Source organism: Zootoca vivipara, chromosome 6 (genome assembly GCF_963506605.1).
Source record: "Zootoca vivipara chromosome 6, rZooViv1.1, whole genome shotgun sequence".
NCBI lineage: Eukaryota > Metazoa > Chordata > Lepidosauria > Squamata > Lacertidae > Zootoca > Zootoca vivipara.
In genome coordinates this window covers 10,658,969-10,683,888 of record NC_083281.1, presented here as the reverse complement: position 1 = coordinate 10,683,888, position 24,920 = coordinate 10,658,969, and the positions used below count along the sequence as shown (strand labels likewise).

Below are 24,920 nucleotides of genomic sequence, written 5' to 3'. Positions count from 1 at the left end.
GAAGTTGTTCTTTTTATAATTTATTAAATTTGCATACTGCCCCTTTATCCATAGATCTCAAGGCAGTTCACAACATAAAATTACAATGTAAAAACCGCAAGTTGGCAGCTCCCTTTCTGACGGCATAAAACCCCGACACGGCCAAGAAAGCTACTGACCCAGTCACCCCACCCCAAATTGCAGCAGAAAAAAGAGACTCCCTATATTTTGAAAGTCGGGGGGGGGGGAATAAATTCTCTCTTCTGGCTGCATAGACCTAAATTTGCAAGTTTGTGGCCTGGAACAAAAGAAACCTTTAAAAAAATCCTAGTTTTCACTAAAGTAACTTACAAAAGAAAAAACAATGCAGTATGCAAAACGGAAAACCCCAGAACAGCATTTATGGTGGAAAGGCCTCCTGGAATAAACCTGTTTCAGTCTTGCATCTGGTGCCTGCCTGATTTCTAGTGACATGGAGTTCCATGCTCTGAATGGCGTTTGGTCGCTTGCTTGCCTGGAGCCAATCTTCCATTCGCCATAGGCGACCAGGAAAGCAGCTGTATGCAACCCGCTTCGCTGTTAACCTGTTGTAGTGCTTCTGAAACTTACTCCAGGGCAGCCTTCCGCAGCCCAGGTGCCCTTCAGATGTTCTGGAATTTCTGCCATCACAACTCCCCAACAGCCGCAGCAAGCATGGGGGCTGCTGGGAGTTGTGGTCCAGAGCCGCTGGAGGGCACCAGATGGACAAAGACTGGTGTCGGGGAACTTCTGGTCACCCTCAGGCCGTTTCAGAGGGTTCATTCAGCGACGGAGCTGCGGTCAATCACAGCTTCCTGGGAGTGTACCTGTGTGCTATGCATGAGAGTGTGTGTGGTGTTAATTCTGGCCTTGCAATGGGAACCATATTACCAGCCCTGCTAGAATCCTGCTTGTGGGCTTTCCCAATGGGTAAATCCAGGAGGCTGGATCTCGAGATGGTGTTTTTTGCAGCCTGGGTTGAATTTGTATATTTATTTACCCTTCACCTGAAGATCACAAGGCGGTTCACGGCGTAAAAATGAGATGCAAAAATGCAAAACGAAAGGCATAATTAAAAACAAACAAACCTCCCCTGTCCTTCCTTCCCACTGAAAAGGCCTTTGGCAGACAGCGAGAAGCTTCCAGTGCAGAGACACAGGAACGCCGACGACCTCAAGTCGCCCCAGGAGGCGGAAGTGCTCTCCACAGAGAAGAAGAGCAAGCGACCAAAGAAGAAGGAGAAGAAGCACAAAGACAAGGAGCGGGAGAAAGAGAAGAGGAAGGAGCGGGAGAGGAAGATCGAGGAGGAGGTGGAGGAGGAGCAAGAGGAGGAGGAGAAGAAGGTAACACCCACACCCTGTATCTGAAGAAGTGTGCATGCACACGAAAGCCCATACCAAAATAAAAACTTAGTTGGTCTTTAAGGTGCTACTGAAGGAATTTTTTTATTTTACCCACACCCTGTGCTCTTCTCGAGTCTGGCCTCTTCCGTTCAGAGCAGGGACGGGGAGCCTTTGGAGGGTCCAGCCATCGCACTCTGATTCCCGGCACCCAGGGCTGATGGGAGTTATAGTTCAGCTGCTGCATTCCAGCAGGGCCCACCAGTCGTGGATTATAGTGGGAGTTATAGTTCGAAAGCACCCAGAAATGGGCACAGGGTTTGCTGTTTTCATACATACATTGTACCGTATATCAGGGCGGGGTGGTGGTGGTGATTATTATTATTATTATTTGTAAGGTTTGAATAAGTTGTAAAAGAAAGTGCACTACAGGTAACCCACGGTCCTTTTTTGCTCCCCTTCTCTCTCGTTCCAGCCGGAAGACATGGACTTCTGGCTTTCTGACGGTCCACCGCCTGCAGCTGCTACGGAAGCAAAGGTTAATCTCCATTGCAGAGCTCTGAAATGATGTGTGTGTGCATGCGCATGCAAGTGTTGCAAACTCAGATATATAAGCCAGGCACCAAATGACTCCTTAAACCAGTGGTTTTCTTTTTTTTCTTTTTTTTTCAAAAAAAAACATTAATTCCTTTTCCAACAAATTTATAAACATACAAATACACAGAACACAAATAGAAACACATCATAAGAAAAACAAAAAAATACATCTATAATCCCATGACATAGTTTTCCTTAACCTCTTTAGGTGACTTCCTCGAATCCCCCGTATCTGAATTTCATTTTAACCCATCTTTAGCAGTTCCCTACTTTCTAGAGTAGGGACACTTTCTAGTGTCTAGGGCTTGCTGATCAGAAGGTCGGCCTTTCGAATCCCTGCAACGGGGTGAGCTCCCGTTGCTCGGTCCCAGCTCCTGCCCACCTAGCAGTTCGAAAGCACATCAAAGTGCAAGTAGATAAATAGGGACCGCTCCAGCGGGAAGGTAAACGGCGTTTCCGTACACTGCTCTGGTTCGCTAGAAGCAGCTTTGTCATGCTGGCCACATGACCCGGAAGCTGTCTGCGGACAAACGCTGGCTCCCTTGGCCTATAGAGCGAGATGAGCACCACAACCCCAGAGTCGGACGCGACTGGACCTGATGGTCAGGGGCCCCTTTACCCTTTACCTTTACTTTCTAGAACCAAATAAAACACAATCAATATCATCACCTAATCAAAATTTACCTTATTTTAAAATCATAACTTATTTATAAACTGCGTAGCATTCCTACTTCTAAACCGATAGCCTGTATCAACTTCCAAAAATAATTATAAAATATCAAATATTACCATATTTTTTTTCAAATATACTTTAAATTTCTTCTTCCAATCTTCTTCTACCATCTCTTCTTTCTGGTCGCAGAGTAGTCCAGTCAGCTCATTTGCCCTTCTTCTGTAGTTGGTATTTCTTAAACCAGTGGTTTTCAACCAGTGCACGGTGGCATCAGGGGTGCTGCAGGCAACACTGACCTCTGCCCATCTTTCCCTCCCTCCTTCCTTCCCTTCCCTCCCTCCCTTTTCTGATGCCCTCTTGCATCTCTGCCTCTCAAAGGCTTGCGCGGCTGTTCGTTGCAGCAGCCCCAGCTACCAGCAGGCGAATGGTGCCTCTGGGGCTAGCCAGGGGGTGCTTCCCAGGCCCCTGTGGGGCAGTGAGAGGAGGCACCTCTCTTTGGGGTGGGGTGGGGGGCAGCTCAGAAACCAAGGGCAGCAACTGCCCAGAAGACTCCCAAGGAGAGGAGAGAAGGGTGAGAGGCTGCCAGCTCTGCAGGCAAGGGGTGACATAACTGGGCTCCTGAGCCCCACAGGGGTGCCGCAGAAAGAATGGAGTTGGTCAAAAAGCTATGGACTCAAAAAGGTTGAAAACAGCTGGTTTAGGCGAAGACCTTGAGACCTGTTGCTCCCATGTTTTCTCTCCCCCACCCCACCCCCCAGTATCTCAGCGATAAGACTGGGATATAAGGTATCAGGCGGTATCTTAAAGATTTCCTGGAGCCATGTTGTTAAGGGCCTTGTAAATTAATGCCGGAACCCTGAACCAGTGGGCTTGGGGGAGGGATGCAAGCAGGGAGCTGCCCACAGTTTGAGGGCATTACCCATTGTAAAGTAAGATCCCGAGCAGGAGAACGCTTGTTCACAAATCCCCTCCTTACCCCTCTGGGAGAGCCTCCTAGCTGTCCCGTAGCCCCTTGGCTTGCTTTTTGAGCATTTTCCACCAGATGTCAATGATATAAACTAGAACTTTTAGAAGACATCTGAAGGTGGCCCTGTATGGGGGAAGTTTTTAATGTTTGATGTCTGTGTTTTAATTTGTTGAAAGCTGCCCAGAGTGGCTGGGGCATCCCTGCCAGATGGCTGGGGTATAAATAATTTCAATCTTATCGCCTCCCTTTAGAGCCCTTCTGAGCCGAGCACGAACCTCGCAGGGGCTGGGGAGCCAGTGGGGGCCCAGAAGGAAGTGCGAGAAGAAGAGCTGGAGGAGGAAGATGAAGGAAAGGTGAGTGGCCAAGTCCCTGTCCCCGACTGCCAAGAGAGAGAGAGAGAGGGAACAGGGGGGTTGTCAGTCGGCTTCTTTTATTGTTTGCTTGAATATTTGCAACCCATGCTTTCATAAGATGTGTCAAGGCAGCTTGCAATATGGAATACAGTATAACCAATCGTTGAGTCTGGACATGGAGGTCCATCTCCAAGGGCCTTCTGGCAGTTCCTCCCCCCCCCCTTTCTAGAAGTGAAGTTACAGGGAACCAGGCAGAGGGCCTTCTCAGTGGTGGCGCCCGCCCTGTGGAACGCCCTCCCGTCAGATGTCAGGGAGCTAAACAACTACACAACTTGAAAGACACCTGAAAGCAGCCCCGTATAGGGAAGTTTTTAATGTTTAGTGTTTTATTGTGTGTTTAATATTTTGTTGGTAGCTGCCCAGAGTGGCTGGGGCAACCCAGCCAGATGGGCAGCATGTAAATAATATGATTATCATTTTTTTTTATTAATTAAAAACCACAATAAGAGAGCAGCAGGTGCTGCTTGGTGAAGGAGAAACATTTGTATTGTGAAGGGCCTGTCCCAAAAGCAGTTTTTGAGAGACCTTGAAAGGAAGGCAAGGGCAGTTCCCTCTATGGTCAGGGAGTTGCACGGGGCAGAGCCTGGCGGAGATCACTTGGGGTGAGCTTTGGCTTTTAATGGGCAATATGGGAGGAAGGTGTCTGACCCCTGGATTTCCCCCTGACCCAGTAGAAATCCTCCAAGCACAAGAAGAAGAAGCACAAGAAAGAGGAGAAGTCCAAGGATAAGAAGTCGAAAAAACACCAAGGCAACAAGGGAGAGGAGCTCCCTGCAGAATCGGTGCAGAACGGGACACTGGAGGATGAACCGTTACCGGTGAGCAAGGGTCTTATAATTGCATCTTTTGGGTTTTTTGTTGTTGTTGTTATTAACTTGCCTTTTATTGGTATTTTAAATGAATATTTTAGGCAAACCGCTTGAGAGGTCTTTTGCAGGATTTCCCAAACTCAGGTCTCCAGCTGTTTTGGGACTACAACTCCCATCATCCCTAGCTAGCAGGACCAGTGGTTGGGGTGATGGGAATTGTAGTCCCAAAACCAGCTGGAGACCCAAGTTTGGGAAACACTCCTGTATAGAGATTTCTTTTAATGATAGCCAGTGTTAGTCCTGTCCAGTGTAGACCCACTGAAATGAATAGGCATTACTAAAAGGTAAAGGGACCCCTGACCATTAGGTCCAGTCGCGGACAACTCTGGGGTTGCGGCATTCATCTCACTTTACTGGCCGAGGGAGCCAGCATACAGCTTCCGGGTCACGTGGCCAGCATGACTAAGCCACTTCTGGCAAACCAGAGCAGCGCAGGGAAACACCGTTTACCTTCCCGCTGGAGTGGTCCCTATTTATCTACCGTGTTTCCCACATTTTAAGACACCGTCTTATTTATTTTACTCAAGAAAATAAGCCTATGGCTTATTTTCGGGGGGTGTCTTGGTTTTTTTATTAAGCAATCTATTTTTTATTAAGCAATCTTGGTTTTTTTTAAAAAACCAATCCTTCCACGCGGAAGGAGAGTACCGAGCCAGCAGCAGCAACGCTGGCCGCTGCAATAGGAGGCAGGCGCCTGGAACCAGCGATTGCTGCAGCCCCAACAAAGCGCGCAGCAGCGCCACTCTGTTCAAGGCAGTGGGACCCAGCAGTGTCATCCTCGTCCTCCCACTGCTGTTGCTGCTGCTAGCCCCTGGGGGCCGCGGAGGCGGCTGGGCAGCGACAGCTGGAGCCCAGCTGGGCAGCAGCAGCAGGAGGAGGACGGAGGCAGGCGCCCAAAAGCGGCAACGAGGCTGGCTGGCTGGCGGAGGAGGTGGTGGAGGTGGAAAAAGGGAGGCGGGTGGAGCCACCGCTGCAGCCCTTGTGGGAGCCGCCTGGCCGGCTGCTGGCTGGAGGGGTGCATACCCGAGCGGGAGCCGCCACTGCCGTTGCCGGAGGAGGAGGAGCCTCCTGCTGCCGTTGCTACGCCGGAGGAGGAGGAGGAGGGAGGCGCATCGCGGCCAGGCGCACACAAGGAAGGCCGGCCAAAGGGAGCCCGCAGCCGCTCAACAGCACCTTGGCTCCGCTGGGCTTAGCTTCTCTGCCTTGCAGCCGGCTGTGGCTGCCGCCGCCGCTGCCTATTGTCACGGGAGAGGCAGGGAGCGAGCAAAAGAGGGCGCGTGCTGGCCCAGAAGGAGGAGAAAAGGTGCAGACGGGGAGAGATGGGCGCCCCAAAGCGCCCTGACCATTGGATGTATTCGCTGCCTCCCAGGGTCGAAAAGGAAAGCACCAGTAGCCCCAATAGGAAAGACAGGCCTGCTCCAGAGGGGCAGGAAGAGGCTTCCCCCCCCCCTCTCCCTGTGCGCTCAGCAGGCGGTGGAGAAATCAGCTGAGAGGCGCGTTTTCCCCCCACGCCTGTCGCTGGTTCGCTGGCTCCCTGAGCTCACAGGAGGGGCTGAGGAGGTGACAGGAACAATGGTGGCTTACTTTCGGGGTACGTCTTACTTATCTTACTTCTAGAAAAACCCTCCCATGGCTTACTTTCTGACTACGTATTAAAAAAGGGGAAACACGGTACTTGCACTTTGATGTGCTTTCGAACTGCTAGGTTGACAGGAGCTGGGACCGAGTAACGAGAGCTCACCCCATTGTGGGGATTTGAACCGCCGACCTCCTGATCGGCAAGCCCTAGGCTCTGTGGTTTAGACCACAGCGCCACCCACATTCCTGCAATAGGCATTACTAACTTCTCTTAATTTCAGTGGGTTTACCCCGAGCAGAACTTTATATATATTTACTGCATTTATAACCTTGCTGTAAGGGGGTGGGCTTACAGGGAACAGCTACCCCCCATCCAATCCAGCTCTTCTAATGGCTCGGACAACAGCGGAAGGACAGGAGACAGGAAGGAGGAAGTGAGCGGAGCGGGCCGGGGCTCAGGCAGCATACAAGAGCCCTACCTGCAGCCTGTGATATCAGCAAGGAAGGAGGGGCCAGCAGAGAGTTCCAGCGGGGAAACAGCAGAGGGGCGTCCTTTCAAATTCACCCCGGAACTGAGGCGATCGGCGGCTCACAAACGCAGGGGGAGGAGATTGGGGGGTCCCCAAACTACTCTGCTGGGGGAGGAGCCGAAAAGTGCCATTGGGATAATCTGATAGTACTGAGTTTACATGTTTTCATGAAGCTCTTGCCTTGTAAATAGCTTTCACAATAAAAGCACTAAAGACAAGATGGTTTGGAGTGTCGTTGCTCGAGGGTAGCCAGCAACCGCCCTGACACTTGCCTTTTTTTTATAACAAACTCAACGTGGCATACATTTAGTTCGTACAAAACCCCTGCAAGGTAGGTTAGGCTGAGAGTGAGCAACTGGCCCAAGGCCAGCTTCTTAGCTGAGTGGGGATTCGAACCTGGTCTCCCAAATCCTCTTCCGGCACTCTAACCACGCTGTCTCTCCACACATAATTGGCCGCACCTCAGGAATGACAGCCTTTTCTTTCTGCCTTCCAGCCTATGTCAAGTTACGCCCTCCTCGCCGAAAATGCGTACATCAAAATGGTGAGTGGGGTTGTGTGTGCACCTCCGTGGAGAGCAAGCGCCTTAAATGTGCAGTGGTTAAGCGATTGTGTCCAGCTCCGCTGCTGCTCCCTCGTCACAAATGCCTCCTCCCGCAGACTTACGACATCCAGGGGAACCTGCAGAACGACAGCCAGGTGACCGTCTCCATCATCTTCGAGAACAAAAGCAGCAGCTTTCTGAAGAGCATGGAGTTGAACGTCCTGGACTCGCTCAATACTAAAATGTTCCGGCCGGAAGGGTCCTCGATACATGATGGAATTCCTGTCCCTTTCCAGCTGCCCCCTGGTATGTCCTGTCTTTGCGGGGGGCAGGGGCGGACAGGGTTAGCCAGAGGCGTCAAGGAGCATCAAGAAATCCTCCCTTTCCACGAAATGTTTAATGGCATCAAAGACGTCTCTCAGGGTCATATCTAGATTAAGCCCAGGGGGTGACCTTTCAAACTTCTACTACTACTATTATTATTATTATTACTACTACTACTACTACTACTACTACTACTAGATTTTCACATAATAGCTAGATAGAAACTTCATTTGCATGAGCCACTAGCCATATCAATAAGATAAAATATACTGGGGATAGAGCTAAACAGCTATACAAAATATGTTCTGGAGATTCACTGGAGGTTTACATTAATACAAATGACAGAGAATTGATACACAATCCTTTAGTCACAGATATAAAACGTGAGCTTTCTTTTGATTCATAAAATCAAATAGGCTTTCTTTTGATTCATAAAAAAAAAAGCTGAGCCATCTTTAGAAAGTTAATCAAATAATGTATCTTAATCTAATTGCCCCTGCTAAAAAAATGCAGTTTTTGCTGTCCCCTGGTTATCTTGACCTGCCAAAAAACAAGGCACGTGAGCTACTGATTATACATTCACATAATACATCTTAAGAACATCATGTGTTGCCATTCTTATTTTTCTGTAACTTCCCATATCACTCGATAAGACGTTGCATCTCCACTCTCTGAACTGCCTGTTAGTTTCTAACAATACGCAAAGTGTAAAATATAAACCTGAAAACAACATCTTCTTCTTCTTCTGTTCCTCAAGATACAAATCCATCTTGTATTGGGGAAGAATTAAAGTAGTTTGTTAAGTGATCCAAAAAGGGTTTCATTTTCCTACAAATATTTTTTGTCACTAGTGTCTCTTAGTCTGGCAGTTAGTTTTGCCGTTTTGGCATAGTCCATTTATTTGTTGCTCCGTTCTTCTTTTGTGGGTATTCTTTCAAACTTTGGCCCAAATTTGGAGGGTCCAATATAGGTGCCTGTGTGTTAATTTCCTCCCCTTTTTTGCCTATTTGGAGGTGAAAGTGTTGTGGAGGTTTTCTGGGTGGGGGGGCAGGAGCTATACAGAACTCACCAGCTCCTTCCTGGGATATGGGACTGCATGTTGGAACCCCCCCCAAATCTGAAACTAATCTGCATGACAGCGTGGTCTTATTTCAATGGTTAACCCAGATCCCTAGACTGCTGATGCGTCTTCAGTTTGCTGCTGGTTTTAATTTTTTGAATGTTCGGGTGGTTTTCACTTATAATTTTATTGCTTTATTTCTTTTGTAAATGCTTTCAGGATCATTTTATTTTTTAACTCTGTATAAATTTGTGAGATAGGTTTGTTTGTTTTACTATTGAGCGGTATATAAATTTATGAAATAAATTAAAACGAAACCTTGCAGTGGGAATAGAAGACTCAAGTGCTGAAAGGGGGGAAGATTTCGGAAGCCCTGAGGTGCTCTTGAGATCGGATGGGATTTCGATGCGATAGAAGTTCTCTGTAGCTGCGTGACTTTGCTGAGGCTCTTTGATGCTTTTCATTTTCCTACGCTTCCAAACTATGTGTTCTTCGTGTGCCTCTGTGTGGGTTTGGTAGGGCTCCCCCCCCCCCAATCAATCAACCTTGACCCAAAATGGAAGAGAGTGAATATTTGTGAATTTATTTCTGTTTTAAATTCTCTCTTTTCCCCTGCACCCACTCCCTTCTTCCAATTTAGGGGTGTCCAGCGAAGCCCAGTTTGTCTTCACCTTGCAAAGTATTGTCATGGCGCAGAAACTAAAAGGAACCCTCGCGTTTATTGTCAAAGTAAGGGCCTCCACCACTTTCCCAATGCTTGAATTCTATTATTATTATTATTATTATTATTATTATTATTATTATTATTATTATTATTATTACTATTAGGGGGGAAATCCTTCAGTAGCACCTTAAAGACCAACTAAGTTTTTATTTTGGTATGAGCTTTCGTGTGCATGCACACTTCTTCAGATACCAAAAAGTATCACTATCTGAAGAAGTGTGCATGCACACGAAAGCTCATACCAAAATAAAAACTTAGTTGGTCTTTAAGGTGCTACTGGAGGATTTTTTTTCTATTTTGCTTCGACTCAGACCAACACGGCTACCTACCTGTAACTATTATTATTATTATTACTATTACAATTTATTGCCTGCCCTTCACCCCAAGGTCCTAGGGCAGGCTGTTACAATTAAACTTTACTTACTTTCATGTTTTTAACCTGTATTTTTTAACTCTGTGAACCGCCCCAAGATCTTGTGATGAAGGGTGGCATATAAATCTCATAAGTAAAATAAGAATAAATAAAGCACACCGTTCACATTAAAACTCAGTTTTGCACAGTATTTTTTTTTTAAGGTTTGAAACAGATTAAGGATGAAAGAGCCCTGAAGCAATTTCCTAAATAAATAAGTCAGGGGTGTGGGGGGAGTTGACCCCATAAATATTGGTTTTATATTAATATATTTGATGCGGTTTTATCCCATCCTTGGGACTCTTATGGGTAGAAGAACTGAAAAGCCAGATTTTTTTTCAAAGCCTCAGAGAGGAACAGCTAGGCAGGTGGCTGGAGTGGAAAGTGGAGCATGTGGGAGGGTCAGTTGGGGGCTTTTTCTGCCTCCTTCCCCCCCTCCCCATTGGGACCCATGAGAAGAGGCTGTTTCAGGGATGCGGGGGGGGGGCGCTCTGTCAGGGCCTGCTTCCTTTGCCCCCACTTCCCAACCTCTGTTGTTTTCTGGCAGGACGAGGAAGGCTCAACACACGAAAAGCTGGACTTCAAGTTGCATTTCAGCTGCGCCTCCTACCTTATCACGACGCCCTGTTACAGGTGAGCCCCTTCCAGCCACTCCTCTCCTGTGTCTCTCACGGGGAAGGGCAGACTGCTGTCTTTACAAGGCTTCGTAAAGTCAATGGGAGCGTAGCGCCTAAGCAGTATTCTTCAGACTCTGGGAGTTGAGAAATTAACTTCCACTGTCGGATGCAGAGATTGACCTGACATGCTTCTCCCTTGCCCTGCTTTTATGAGAAGACATTTATAGAATCATAAATTGTAGAGCTGGGAAGCACCCCTGCCATGCAGGAATCTCAGCTTAAGCATCCATGACAGATGGGCATCCAAGCTCTGCTTAAAAATCACCATGGAAGGAGAGTCCACAGCTTCCCGAGTGAACCCTTTCCACTATCACACAGCTCTCACTATCAGAAACTTCTTCCTGATGTTTAGTCAGAATCTCCCTTCTTGTAACTGGAAGCCATGGGATCGAGTCCTACCCTCCAGAGCAGGGGAAAACAAGCTTGTTTATGCAGCGTCATTTGAATGTACTTACTTTGATGCTTTTTCTTCTTCTTTGTGTGTTTGGTCGCTGGGCCTGGCTGGCCCCAAGATCAAAATAAACAATTTCATTAAAAAGCTTTTCCAGCCCGCCTTGGGCAGAAGTGGGCAAGCCAGAGATGGTGTCCAGGCCCACTCCTGTCCCTCCAGCTTCCTTTGCCGCTCAATTCACCTTGATTTCTCCTCCCCCAAGTGATGCTTATGCCAAGTTGCTGGAGTCGGGGGACCTGCACGCCAGCTCCTTCAAAGTCGACAGCATCACCATGCCTTTCCACCACCTCCTGGCGAAAATCTGCTTCCACCATCACTTCTCAGGTGAGTTCCTGCTGCAGTAAGTTCCTCCTCCTCAAAACAAAAAACCAACCCAGGATAGACTGTCATAGTGGGGTTGGAGAGCTGAAAATAATGTCAATAGATTGGTTGCCAGATGTGAATTCCCCCCCCCCAGCTATTGGCATTTGTTTTGGGACAAATTTGAGGGTTTCTACACCCTGCTTAAGTCCTTATGACTGGCAGGTAAGTGGGGTTGGGCTTTTGCTGCCTTTACCTGCTTTCTCTCTCAGCACTGGGTTTGGTTGCATCAGGAGTGATCAATTAAAGGAGGAGAATTGCCCACTCTCTGAGGAGGCCTTCCGTCGCTTCTCAGCATGAGTCCCTGTTTGGGGCTCTACTTCTTCCCCACAGGAGATCTAACCAGTGCCTCTTGCTGATATGGGCAAAGGGAGTAAGCTCTTCTGAAGACTCCTCTCCTCCTCCTCCTCCTCCTCCTCCTCCTCCTCCTCTCTCCTCCTCCTCCTCCTCCTCCTCCTCCTCCTTCTTCTTCTTCTTCTTCTTCTTCTTCTTCTTCTTCTTCTTCTTCTTCTTCTTCTTCTTCTTCTTTCTTCTTTCTTCTTTCTTCTTCTTTCTTCTTCTTCTTTCTTCTTCTTTCTTCTTCTTCTTCTTCTTCTCATTCACACTCCTGAAAGCTTAGCCTTGTTTTTGAGGGAGAGGAAGAAGACGCCCCATTTTAAACGCCTCCTCTTTCCTTCCCCTTCAGTTGTCGAGCAAGTGGGGTCCTGCGCATCGATGTATAGCCGTTCTATCCAGGGCCATCATGTCTGTCTGTTAGTTAAAAAGGTAAGTTGGGGGGGGCAGACACAGTGGGGTGATGATTGAATCCTAGGGGGAGTCAGCTCCACCTCCTTTGATTGTGTCGGTTGGCCAAAACCTGTGTTTGCTCCCACCCACAAATGAAAAACCACTCTCTTTTCAAAGGGAGAGAACTCCGTCTCCATCGATGCCAAGTGCAACGAGCCGACCTTGCTGGGCAACCTGCTGTCTGAACTCAAGGAGACCTTGTCGAAGTGCTGAGAAACTGGCGCGATCTGTTCTCCTCCTCCTCCTCCCGCCTCCCCCCTGAGAGAGAAGTGTCGTGAGGCTCACACAGACTGAATCCGGCCGAGCGATAAAGATTTCTCTCCCCTCCCCTCTCCCCCCCCCCATGCACACGTACGGTCCCTTCTCTCCCTGCCCCTCCTAGGGGCATGCATTTTTTCACTCCCACTCTGCCCTGGGACACACAGGGCAATGTGGGTGGGTGTTTTCTGTTTTTCGGTTATGGCGGTTTACACATCCTGAAGCTGTAGTCTTTTTCTCTCTCTCTCTCCTCTCCCCTCACATTCCATTTTGAACTTTTCGACCAGCCGGGGTGGGGAACTTCTTCTGTACCAGAGACACACCCTGCCATCATTGATGGAGCCACCCAAGGGATCCTTGCCACAGTCGATGGCCCCATGAGGTGTGGTGGTGAGCGGCCCGAGAAATCCCAGGCACCGTGTCAGAATCTCTTTAAATCGACTCCAATATCATGGTTGCTCTTCTGGGCCACCACCCTCAATAGCGTCGTTGTGGTGGTCTACATCCAGGCCGACTGTACCTGTAATTTGTTTTGTTGTTGCTGTTGTTGGGTTTTGGGGTTGTTGTTTTTTTAAAGCTGGCAGGGATTGTCCCGGCTTCTCTCCCACCATAAGCCAGTTGTGTTTGCCTCCCCTTCTGCCTTCCGAGGACGGGATTCGTTCCCGTTCTGCGAGATCGATCAACTCCCCTTCCCCTTCCCGTGGGTCTTTGTGATGTCCGCTCAGAGAGAGAGAGAGAGAGCAGAATCTCACATTCCTGAAGTTTTGATTTTGTTTAGAATGTAGCAAAAAGAAAACTGGAAATCCAAAGGTTCGTTGTCTATTGGTTTTGTATGTGGATTTCTCCCCCCCGCCAAAAAAAACACCCCACCCTTTATTTTTGACATTTTTATTTTGCCTACCATATTAGGTTGATCCCTTTGGCTGCTGCTCTGGGCATGGTCCTCCCCTCCCACCATGACCCCAATAATCCCTTTTCGCCCCATATCCCACTTGCTCCCATAAACTGTGCCTCGGGCTTCTGAACTCCCAGATCAAGACTCTAATCAATCAGCTGTGTGACATTGGTCCGAGAAACTGGCTTCTTTGTGTTTTGGGGGATTCTTGGCTGGAAACAAGACTTCTTCCCTCTGGTTTCAACAAACCTTCCCCCCCCCTCCCGCGCCTGTCCCGTAAGATGGAAGTGAGCCAGCGACTTACTTATTTTGAAATCTGGCTCAAAAGCAGCTTGATCACTGTTGAAAGGAATATGGCACTTAGCTTTTTTTTTTCAAAAGAACCCATCTGTTTCGCCAAGTATCGTTTTTTAACCTCCCCACCCCCCACCCCCAAATAAAGTATATTTTGTGGGATGCAGAGAGAGCACAGAAACAAGCATGATGAAAACCCTGGTCTCTTGCTTTTGATGTGCTGCTTGTTTCAAGACACGGGTGCCTCAACCTCTCCGCCTCCCCCCCCCCCCGGATTTAGAGATAGGTTTGGTTTTTTAAAAAAATCCAAAACCACTTGCAAAATGCTTGTCGACTTAGGAAAAGAGGGGTGCATTTTGCTCTGGCAGAACTTGATTTATCAGATGGATCTAGGTCTCCCCCCTCTCCCACATTATAGTCAGGGGCCCATGTTGCTTGATAAAAGTATTAAAAAATTGTTTGGGGTGGGGAGAAGCTCCTGGGCGACCTTCCGTGGCTTAGTCCGGATTTTTTGCGTGTGCGTCGGGAGGGAAAATGCACGGCGTCTTTTAAATTTGTCTTTAAAAGGACAAACGTTCCTTGGAATTAGTGGATTAAAAAAAGAAGTATATATATATCTATATATGTGTACATATATTCCTGGATGGAAAAAAAACCCCTCACTTTAGCATGTAGATTATGTTCTCTTGCAGAAACCTTTTGGTGATTCTAGAACCTTTAAAAAAACTGTATGATGTGTTATGTTGCGGGGGGGGGCAGGAAGAAGAAAATCAAACTTATTTGCTATCGACATTCCCCCCCTTCCCCTGAAATCCCCAAAAGAGAAAAACGCCACAAAGCTGCTGTACCAATTTTTGTGTGTGCGTGTGTGTATGTTGAGATGATCCAATAAAATTACAAAACCAGCTGACTTTTGAAAGGTCTTTCATATTTCCCCCCCGCCTTGAAAAAGCTTCGGTTTTGTTTACATTACGCATCAATTCACCGTTTCTTTTTTTCTTGAGCCGTCTAAGCCCTTTTTCAGTTGATCCCATTTTCCCTTTCAAAAGACCCTGGCCATTTCATATGTAGTTGGGGAGAGATCAACCAGGTTCCTGGCTGTTTGTAAAACCAATGAATGAATGTCTACCTGTCCTCAAAATCGACCGTCTTTCGTTACCTGCAGTTTGCGAGACCATCTTTCTAATACAACCAGGCTTCACGGCATCCAATTACAGGAGTCTCTCTATCCATAATTTTATTACCGTACATCAAAGTGGGCTCTCCGTAAAACATTGCGGAAAGGAAAAGAATTCAGCAGATCGGGGCGAGGAGCTGGAGAACAGGGGTCTCTCCCTCGAGCTCCTTCAACGCCATCAAGTTGAGCCAGTTTTTCGAGAGGGTGCTCTCTATACCTAGGGGACACAAAGCGGGCATTAGAGACCCCCCGTAGCTGCTGTCCCTAAAAACGGCACGCAGTGCCCTTCTGACTCCACCTTTCCATCTCTGTAACATGGTGGCTTAACAGATTGGGACACCTGTGGCCTCCCCAGATGTTGGAGGACAACTCAATTCCTGATTTTTGGGCTTGGTGGGCGGCTGCCAGGTGACGACAGACAGAGGTTCCTACGTCCCTTCTTGAAGAAGAGGGGCAGTCCCTCGAAAGAGAATGCCTCTTTAAGATGGAACCATTTACTCCCATCTCACACGTGGTCTGGGAGGACAGGAGGTTAGAGTCCAGGAACTTTGGATGGGCCAGAGATGTTTCTCCCTTCTTGATCTAAGAAGAGGTCTTCCTTGCTAATGGAAGAGAATGCCTCTATTTCACATCAGCCCATAAGTCATGAAGCTATGCCCCCCTGCAGCACCCAAGTCGAAGTTTTGGAAACTTACTCGTAAAGTTCAGGTTCTCTGGTCTGTGGAAACAGAGGAAGACACAGAGTTAAGTTCAATGCCATGTGCCGGTTGTATACATGTGTCGATAAAAAACAAAACTACTAAAGACACCACCCCTGAGTTAGTGCCCAGAACTCCTGGAGTGTTTTGCCACTTGGAGATTTGGGTGTGCGCAACACTGGTGTCAGAAGTGGGATTCTAATGACCTCCTTTCCAGGGAAACTCAGCCCTGGGTAGATGCAGAAACCCCTGGAGTCTCTCACCCTCAAGAGATTGGAGTGGCGTGTAACATTATTTATCACAGTTTTAAAGTGTGGCTGTTTTAAGCTGTTTTTATATACCATTGCATTGCGAATCACTTCCAGATGCCTCGTGGGAAGCAATTCATTAGTGAACTGAATAAGGAAGAGCACGATTTTCTGCCAGAGTGTGCTGGGAGCAAGAACGTAAGATGGCCTATCTAGTTCAGCACCCTCTTGCAGTGGCCAACCAAATGCCTCTGGGAAACCCAAAGGAGTGATTCGAACACAAGAGCCCTCCACTCTCTTAGCCGTTGTTATTCGAAGCCTTACTGCTTCCAGTCGTGGTGGGCAAAGCATAGCTAGCCGCCTTGGCTAGTAGCCATCGATGGCCATGAATTTGTCTAATCCTTTTAAAGCCATCCATGTCGGTGGCCATCTCTGCCTCCAGTGGCAGCAAGTTCCACAGTTTTAACACTGCCATGAGACAAAAGACTTCCTTTCATCAGTCCTGAATCCTCCAACCTTTGTCAGATATCCAAAAGTTCAAGTGTTATGAGAGACAGAGAAAAACTTCCCTCTGTTTGCTTTCTCCAAACTGTGCGTGAACTTCTCACCCCTTTCTGCACTAAAAAGCCCCAAATACTGCAACCTTTCTCCATCCCCTCGATCATTTGGGTTGCCCTTGTTCTGAACTTCCCCCTGCTCTACAATCTCCTTTTTATTTATTTGATGTATTTTAATGTTTGCCAATGGCTGCCCAGAGTGGCAGGGGAAGCCCAGCCAGATGGGCGGGGTATAAATGAATATTATTATTATTATTATTATCATCATCATCATCATCAAGGAGAGGTGACCAGAATGGAACAGGGCATTCAAAACGTGGCCACACCATAGACTTGCAACATTATGCCATTAGGATAAGGGCGCTGGGAATTGTCGCTTTGCAAGGGGCAAACTACAGCTCTCTTTGGGGGAAGCCGTGGGCTTTTAGAATCTCGCGTGCGTGTGCAGCCACAAACACAACAACAATGTTCGGCTCAGCATCTCCCGTCCATCTTTCCTTGAGGCCGCTTGTTTACCTTGTAGATGTGCAGTGGCTGAAAGATATTGGGGGGGGGGGAGAGAGAAAGACAGAATTGTACAGTTGGAAGGGACCCCCTAGGGTCATGCAGCCCCACCCACTGCAATGCTCTAAAAATGTTTTTGGTGGTTCCTTAAAACACATTGATGCTCTAGGTCCCAATTCCTTTCCTTTCCCCTGTATCTGCCTCCCTCTTTCCTTGTGGACCTTGTATGTGCTGTAAGCCGCCCAGACTGGCTAGGGAAACCCCAGCCAGATAGGTGGGGCATAAATAATAAAATTATTATTATTCCAGGTTTAGTTTACACCTGCTTAGCTGCTGCAATCCTGCATCATCAGGAATCTGTAGGCATTGAAAGGCACCTCAAGGGGTCACCTAGCCCCCCCCCCCCTGCTGAATGCAGGATGCAACATAAAATCCCAGAGTTGGGTGAGACTAATGGTCGCCTAATCTAACCCACTCCTCAAGGCAGTTCCTATAAAGTACAACATCCCTGACAGGATGGCCGTCCTGTCTTCACTTCAGCTCTGGCACCGCTTCCTGGGTTGGAACAATTATCCCAGAAAGGTGCCACTCCTTTCTAGGACTGAGTCCCTGCTATATCCTCTCTGCAGCTATTCGTTAATTTAATCTATACGCGCCCCCCCCCCACAAACTCATTCTCCTGGCTGCTGTTTCCCCACCTGCAACTGCTACCCTACATTTTGTGGGGAAGTACCTCAGTTTTTCCTGTGGCTTTCAAGGAAATGGGCGCCTACCTAAATCCCGGGAGTTGCTTCAGTGCCATCGACCACTCGCCTGGGTTCCTGTGAAGACAGCGGCCAAGTGTTAAAAAAATCACCCAGAAAAAAAGTTCCCAGCTAATAAAATAATAATAATCTGAACTATGAAATTTTGGATTATTTGAAGGGGGGGAAATATCGTAGCCAAATGAAATTGCAAGCAGGATTTGAAATTTGAGCGACGGGAAGAAAACGATAATAGATGAAATGGAGGAATCTGTCTTAGATGAAATGCGTGATACTATATTTGTGAAAGGAATTGGTATGAAAAACAGCATGGAAGAAAAGGTGGAAAATCAAATCAAAAGAGAAATGTATAACAAATTTGAAAATTGAAATTAATTGGTTAAAGTTATGAACAATTAATTTAAAAATCTTAAGTAAAAAAGAGAGTTCCTCGCAAAATCATTTCTGAGGATCTTAACGCGCGCACGCACACACACACACACGTCCTATTCTGCATACACACACACACACACACACACACACACACACACACACACACACCAATGTGGGTCATCTAGTCCAACCCTGTGATACAGGAATCTTCTGCCCAGGGTGGGACTTGAATCCACAACCCTGAGATTAAGAGTCTCATCATCTGCCCACTGAGCTATCACAGCTCTTCTTACACCTCAGGGTGGGTGGGTCTCCCTTCAGCTGCTCAGTTTCACTTTTGGCAACTGGAAAAGAGTGGTGTGTTGTTTGCTTTTTTCCACCTTGGGGCCAACCCAGAGCCCCCAGCTGGTCATTTTGGAAAATTGCTGCCCTTCCGCTGTCCGTCTGGGGGACTCCTGCTACTGCCTTCCTCGCAAGGGTGTCGCACTGGGCGCAGCCAAGGGGGCCTTGCAGAAGGGGGCAAAATCTTTTCCCGCACTCAAATTTTCATCACTGTGGAAAACTCTGCTCCAAAACACACGTGAAAACGCCTTAACTTACGTTGTCAAACTGTATCTGTGTGTGAGAGAGAGAGAGAGAGAGAAGAGGAGGAAAAAACAGAGCATATAACTGGCTTCTTTATTTCTCCATATTTCTTCAACCAAATTCTTATATCGCTGGGTTGTAACAAAAACCTCTTAAGTGGTGTGCAAGAAACATTAAATTTTACTGGTAGAAAGTTTTAAAAACCGCTAAAAGCATTTGAAAGGTAATTAAAATGAGCAACAGGACTAAATGGAGATCAAAACACATCAATGTTTATGGGGCAACCCAGCCAGATGGGTGGGATAATATTAAAAATAAATAAATAAATAAATAATCGTGTTGGGATAGTCTTCCCTAAACAAATATGTTTTAAGCAGGCACCACAAAGGGTACCGTGGAAGTTCCTGCCTGATATCAAGAGGCAGTGAGTTCCAAAGTCTTGGTGCCACCACCTAATGGGAATCCTGTAGAGCCCAGACCAGCCAGTTCTTTCTAAAGAGGGACAGGACTGCTGTGTTCTGCTTCCCCCAAACAGCCTGGGGCTTGTCGCCTGTGTGTGAACGTGGCATTGTTGACCTCTGCGAGGTGAACATCTGAAGGGCCGAGGTGGGTGCCACTGATCCTTGATCTAAGAAGAGGCATTCGCCTTTCTTTCCTTCTTAATCAGGGGTCCCCAAACTACGGCCCCCGGGCTGGATGCGGCCCAATCGGCCTTCCAATCCGGCCCGCGACAACCCCCGCCGCCCGCTGCCGCCGCCCGCTCTCACGGCGCGCGGCGCAGCGACGATCTAATAAATCGGCAAAAAATCGCCGTAAATCCTTTGTGCGCATGCGTATGGGCCTCTCCCGACCCGGAAGAGGTCATTTCTGGTGCACTTCCGGGTCAGGGGAGGCCCATACGCATGCGCACAAGCGATTTTCGGTGATTTTTTTCCCGCCCGTGTGCGCATGCGCACGGGCGCGCACTCCCCCGCCCTCCGGCCCGCTGCGCGCGCACTCCCCTGCCCTCCGGCCCGCCGCACGGTCAGCACGGCGGGCACCGGCCCGCCGCACGGTAAGTCTGGGGACCCCTGTTCTTAATTTTTTTATTATTATTAAAAATGCAGCAGAGACTGCAGCACAGAGTAATAACAATAGCAGTTCCAAAGCGATTCAAAAAAACCCAGCCACAATGTCTTGATTAAAACCTGAGACATTACAAAGTTTTCCAACCGCCTGCCTGTATTCTATGAAGCAGGTGGCAGGCAAATGTCATTTTACATGGTCTTAAAACAGGATCCCCAAACTAAGGCCCAGGGACCGGATGTGGCCCAATCGCCTTCTAAATTTGGCCCGCGGACGGTCCGGGAATCAGCATGTTTTTACATTAGTAGAATGTGTCCTTTTATTTAAAATACATCTCTGGGTTATTTGTGGTGCCTGCCTGGTGTTTTTACACGAGTAGAATGTGTCCTTTTATTTAAAATGCATCTCTGGGTTATTTGTGGGGCATAGGAATTCATTCATTTTTTCACCAAAATATAGTTCGGCCCCCCCACAAGGTCTGAGGGACAGTGGACCGGCCCTCTGCTGAAAAAGTTTGCTGGCCCCTGTCTTAAAACATTGGCAGGTTCTCCGCAGACAGGTTTGTGAGGCTGGTGGGAGAGCTTTATTTTCTCCCCCCCCCCTACACATGAATAGGGAGACCAGGTTTTATTTTCCTTTATAGCCCCACTTGCAACTCTTCCAAGCCCAGTTAGTCGTTCCGAACTACCAATATCCCGAATATTAATGAACCACATCTCAAGAAGTGGCAACACCTGGGATTTCCAGGGATGTGCTATCACTAGCTGTGCTACCCATAGAAAAAGAATTAAATCTTTATGCTGGGTGGTCGGGTCGGAATCTGGGTTTTGTGAAAGCAGGGCTAAGGCTGGGCTTGGCAAGAGAGGTTGTTTAATAATTTCGGAGAGAAAACCGAAGAGGAGCCCGGTCCAAAATATATATACAATTTTGCATTCCCAGCAAGCATGAAGATATCTTCCAAGGGGCATTCTCCCTTCTCAGGAGGGAATGCATCTTGCAAATAGAGGCCTTCCGACAATGGTCTGTGGAGGGATGCAAATCCCCCCCGCCCCGCTGCAAGAGGGGCATTCCCCATTCCCAGGAGGAAGCCCCTGTCCTGAACAGAAGCATTCTTCCATCGCTTGCATGCAGTAGTAGAGAATGCATCTTCTTAGACCACAGCAAACCTGTGACCCACCCGATGTTGCAGACTCCAATTCCCATTGGTCAGGGATGAGTCCAACAACATGGGGAGGGCCCCAGGTGGTCCCCCCTCCCCGTCTCACTTCGTTCACTCTGTCTCCAGAAACACAGGGACTAGAAACTTCCCCAGGGACCGCAGCTTTCCTTTCTTGCCTACCCACCACAGCTAACCCGGTACAGCCCCTGGAGAACTCACATGTACTCGTAGAGGCCCTTCAAAGCGTCTTCCCAGTCTTCAGAGGACCTGGGGTTGGGGACGGGACAGAAACTCAGGGTCAGAATGTGTGGCTGTGGCTGGAGAGACTTCCTGGGTGTCAGGGCCAGACTGAAGCCACTTGCCCTAATGAACCAGTCTCTCCTGTTTTTTTTTATATGATTATTTTAAAAGGTAAAGGTAAAGGAACCCTGACCGTTAAGTCCAGTCGCGGACGACTCGGGGGTTGCGGCGCTCACCTCGCTTTACAGGCCAAGGGAGCCGGCGTTTGTCCACAGACAGTTTTTCCAGGTCATGTGTCCAGCATGACAAAGCCGTTTCTGGCGCAATAGAACACCGAAACAGAGCGGTACCTATTTATCTACTTGCACTTTGACGTGCTTTCGAACTGCTAGGTTGGCAGTGAGCTGGGACCGAGCAACGGGAGCTCACTCCGTCGCGGGGATTTGAACCGCCGACCTTCTGATCGGCAAGCCCTAGGCTCTGTGGTTTAACCCACAGCGCCACCTGCGTCCCATATATGGTTACTACAGTGGTAACTCTACTTACGAATGTTGCTACTTACGAATGCAGCTCCGTCCGCCATCTTGGATGCAGTTTAGATAGGATTTTTTCTACTTACGAATTTTTAGATAGGGTTGCTTCTACTTACAATTTTTTTTCTCCCAATGCATTCCTATGGGATTCGACTTACAAATTTTTTCGACTTACAAATGTGCGTTCGGAACGTATTAAATTCGTAAGTAGAGGTACCACTGTAATTTATATTAAATTGTTTTGTTTTGTGTTATGAAACAAACAGATAAACAGGGGAAGGTACGCCCATCGTCTCCACTTTCAATTCATTGTCTTTTTCGCCGTTTTTAATGGAAGATAAGGCCTGGGACATCCAGCATGCAGAGATGCAGCTGGCCAAGGTTGTGGAGGGAATTTGAAGAGCCTTACCTATTCCATCCCCACAAAATGTGTAACAAGGTTCCTAATAACTGACAGTAAGAGCTGTTCGGCAGTGGAATTTGCTGCCAAGGAGTGTGGTGGAGTCTCCTTCTTTGGAGGTCTTTAAGCAGACAGCCACCTGTCAGGAATGCTTTGATGGTGTTTCCTGCTTGGCAGGGGGTTGGACTGGATAGCTCTTGTGGTCTCTTCCAACTCTACGATTCTATGATTCTATGAACTGCTGGAAATGTAAACAAGCAAATGGAGCTTTCCCCCTCATATGTAGGTGCTAGACTTGTAAGAAAGCCGAGGGTGTTTTGGGATAGGATACAGTGGCGTCACAACAGGGGGAGACAGTGTGACCCAGGTGCCATATTGCACCGCTGCATGTGAATGATCTGCCCTTCGCAGCTGCAGCCGCGAGCAGAGGATCCTAGCACCGGCGGCAAACCACTACAGTGGTGCCTCGCTTAACGAATGCCCTGCTTAACGAAATTTCCGCTTAACGAAAGGATTTTTTGAGCAGAGGTTGCCTTGCTAGACGAATTCGTTTTATGAAAAATTCGTCTAGCGAATCGCGGTTTCCCATAGGAATGCATTGAAATTCAATTAATGCATTCCTATGGGCAAAAAAAAATTTAAAAAAATTAAATGCATTCCTATGGGATTTGCTAGACGAATTTTTCATTATAAGAAAAGACCCGTGGAATGAATTAAATTCGTCTAGCGAGGCACCACTGTACCGTTATGTACAGCGCATGCGCGGCGTCACACGCATGCACGGTGTTGCACACATGCGCTGTACATAGCAGTTTGCCGGCAGCGTCGCTCAAGCACCATATGGACGGCGGTGGGATCCCTCCGCCGCTACAGCTGTGAAGGAGGACCTCCGTTCGTGGCTGCAGCTGTGAGCAGAGGATCCCAGCACTGTCCGTACGGCGCTGGGGCGCCGGCACCGGCAAACCGGCACATACGGCGCATGTGCAGTGTCGCTACGTACCACGCATGTGTGCGACGCCATGCATGCATGTGACGCTGCGCATGCGCTGTACATAACGGTAGTGGTTTGCCGCCGGTGCCAGGATCCTCTGCTCGCGGCTGCATGCGCTGTACGTAGCGACACCGCACATGCACCGTGCATAGCAGTTTGCCACCCCCGGGTGTCATAATGCCTTCGTTCGCCCCTGATAGGATATATGATGAGATAGAAAAGATGCTCAAAGTGATTATACAAAAAAAAAAAGTGAAACTTTTCTCTTAGGGATTATAGGAACAGAAGATTCAAAAAAGTAAAGACAGCAGCTAGGATTTCTTAATGCACAAAAATGGAAGGAAGAATCTCCCGCCAAAGAAGAATGGATAAGGAAATCAGTTTTGTTGAATTAATCAAACTAAAATGTTCTAATTGGATTTTGAATAAATGTGCAATTTAATTGTTACTGACTTTGAGTTTCATTGTGTTATTATCTTCCATGCCAACTGCTATTCTGAATACTGCTTCTCCCCCTGGGAATGAGTTGGTGGAACCAAGGGGATGTACTCCCCCCCCCCACTACCACAAAAAAAAAAGTTTGGGAATCACTGACTTAGATTTAACACAGTGGAGAATAGGTGAAATGCACAAATACAGGATGGGAGACACCTGGCTTGAGAGCAGTACATGTGAAAAGGATCTAGGAGTCTTGGTAGACCACAAACTTGACATGAGTCAACAGTGTGATGCAGCAGCTAAAAAAGCCAATGCAATTCTGGGCTGCATCAATAGGAGTATAGCATCTAGATCAAGGGAAGTAATAGTACCACTGTATTCCGCTCTGGTCAGACCTCACCTGGAATACTGTGTCCAGTTCTGGGCACTACAGTTCCAGAAGGATATTGACAAGCTGGAACGTGTCCAGAGGAGGGCAACCAAAATGGTCAAAGGTCTGAAAACAATACCTTATGAGGAACGGCTTAGGGAGCTGGGTATGTTTAGCCTTGAGAAGGGAAGGTTAAGGGGTTGAAATATATACTGTAAAAGGATGTCATATAGAAGAGGGTGAAAGGTTGTTTTCTGCTGCTCCAGAGAAGCAGACACGGAGCAATGGATTCAAGCTCCAAGAAAGAAGATTCCACCTAAACATTAGGAAGAACTTCCTGACAAATAAAAAAAATTCCTTCAGTAGCACCTTAAAGACCAACTAAGTTTTTATTTTGGTATGAGCTTTCGTGTGCATGCACACTTCTTCAGATACTTCTTCTTATCTGAAGAAGTGTGCATGCACACGAAAGCTCATACCAAAATAAAAACTTAGTTGGTCTTTAAGGTGCTACTGAAGGAATTTTTTTTATTTTACTTCGATCCAGACCAACACGGCTACCTACCTGTAACCAGAACTTCCTGACAGTAAGAGCTGTTCAACAGTGGAACTTGCTGCCAAGGAGTGTGGTGGAGTCTCCTTCTTTGGAGGTCTTTAAGCAGAGGCTTGACAGCCATCTGTCAGGAATGCTTTGATGGTGTTTCCTGCCAGGCAGGGGGTTGGACTGGATGGCCCTTGTGGTCTCTTCCAACTCTATGATTCTATAAGTGCAGGAAGGGGCCTGGAAGCGTTTCTGCTATGGGAATCAGCCTCTCCCAAATGCCATTTGTAATTGTATTTTTTCTAACGTGGGAATAAGAGAGAGAATTCTTACTCGCAATTATATCCAAAGCAAGCTGGCTTGGTGACGTTGCACGTCACGCAAGAAACGGCTTCGTATCGCTTTATTCCTGTAAAACAAAAACAGAAAAACTGAAGACATCAAATATGGCAGCCAGATTGGTGACTGGGAGCAGCTGCTGGGACCATATAACACCAGTCCTGAAAGACCAGGCATAGGCAAACTCGGC

General features: G+C 47.7%; 2 protein-coding genes across 3 annotated transcripts in view; one reads left to right on the top strand and one right to left on the bottom strand.

Annotated features, from left to right (window-relative positions):
• AP3D1 (adaptor related protein complex 3 subunit delta 1) overlaps positions 1 to 13,410 on the top strand; it is a 51,356-nt gene extending 37,946 nt beyond the window's left edge. Inside the window, exons 22-32 of the mRNA XM_035117870.2 lie at positions 1,115 to 1,340; positions 1,813 to 1,875; positions 3,826 to 3,927; positions 4,662 to 4,805; positions 7,461 to 7,508; positions 7,625 to 7,814; positions 9,533 to 9,621; positions 10,576 to 10,661; positions 11,359 to 11,480; positions 12,202 to 12,281; positions 12,420 to 13,410. Coding sequence (XP_034973761.1) covers positions 1,115 to 1,340; positions 1,813 to 1,875; positions 3,826 to 3,927; positions 4,662 to 4,805; positions 7,461 to 7,508; positions 7,625 to 7,814; positions 9,533 to 9,621; positions 10,576 to 10,661; positions 11,359 to 11,480; positions 12,202 to 12,281; positions 12,420 to 12,515 — 1,246 coding nt within the window. The 3' untranslated portion in view covers positions 12,516 to 13,410. The remainder of the gene's footprint in view (positions 1 to 1,114; positions 1,341 to 1,812; positions 1,876 to 3,825; positions 3,928 to 4,661; positions 4,806 to 7,460; positions 7,509 to 7,624; positions 7,815 to 9,532; positions 9,622 to 10,575; positions 10,662 to 11,358; positions 11,481 to 12,201; positions 12,282 to 12,419) is intronic.
• A 1,400-nt stretch (positions 13,411 to 14,810) lies between these two features.
• Positions 14,811 to 24,920, bottom strand: part of IZUMO4 (IZUMO family member 4) — a 17,842-nt gene continuing 7,732 nt past the window's right edge. For both annotated transcript variants that reach the window (XM_035117873.2, XM_060275406.1), the window contains exons 5-11: positions 24,725 to 24,800; positions 21,098 to 21,145; positions 18,670 to 18,684; positions 17,707 to 17,754; positions 16,946 to 16,963; positions 15,622 to 15,644; positions 14,811 to 15,143 (exon numbers count right to left, since the gene is read on the bottom strand). In XM_035117873.2, the coding sequence (XP_034973764.1) occupies positions 15,043 to 15,143; positions 15,622 to 15,644; positions 16,946 to 16,963; positions 17,707 to 17,754; positions 18,670 to 18,684; positions 21,098 to 21,145; positions 24,725 to 24,800 (329 nt within the window). In that variant the 3' untranslated portion in view covers positions 14,811 to 15,042. The remainder of the gene's footprint in view (positions 15,144 to 15,621; positions 15,645 to 16,945; positions 16,964 to 17,706; positions 17,755 to 18,669; positions 18,685 to 21,097; positions 21,146 to 24,724; positions 24,801 to 24,920) is intronic.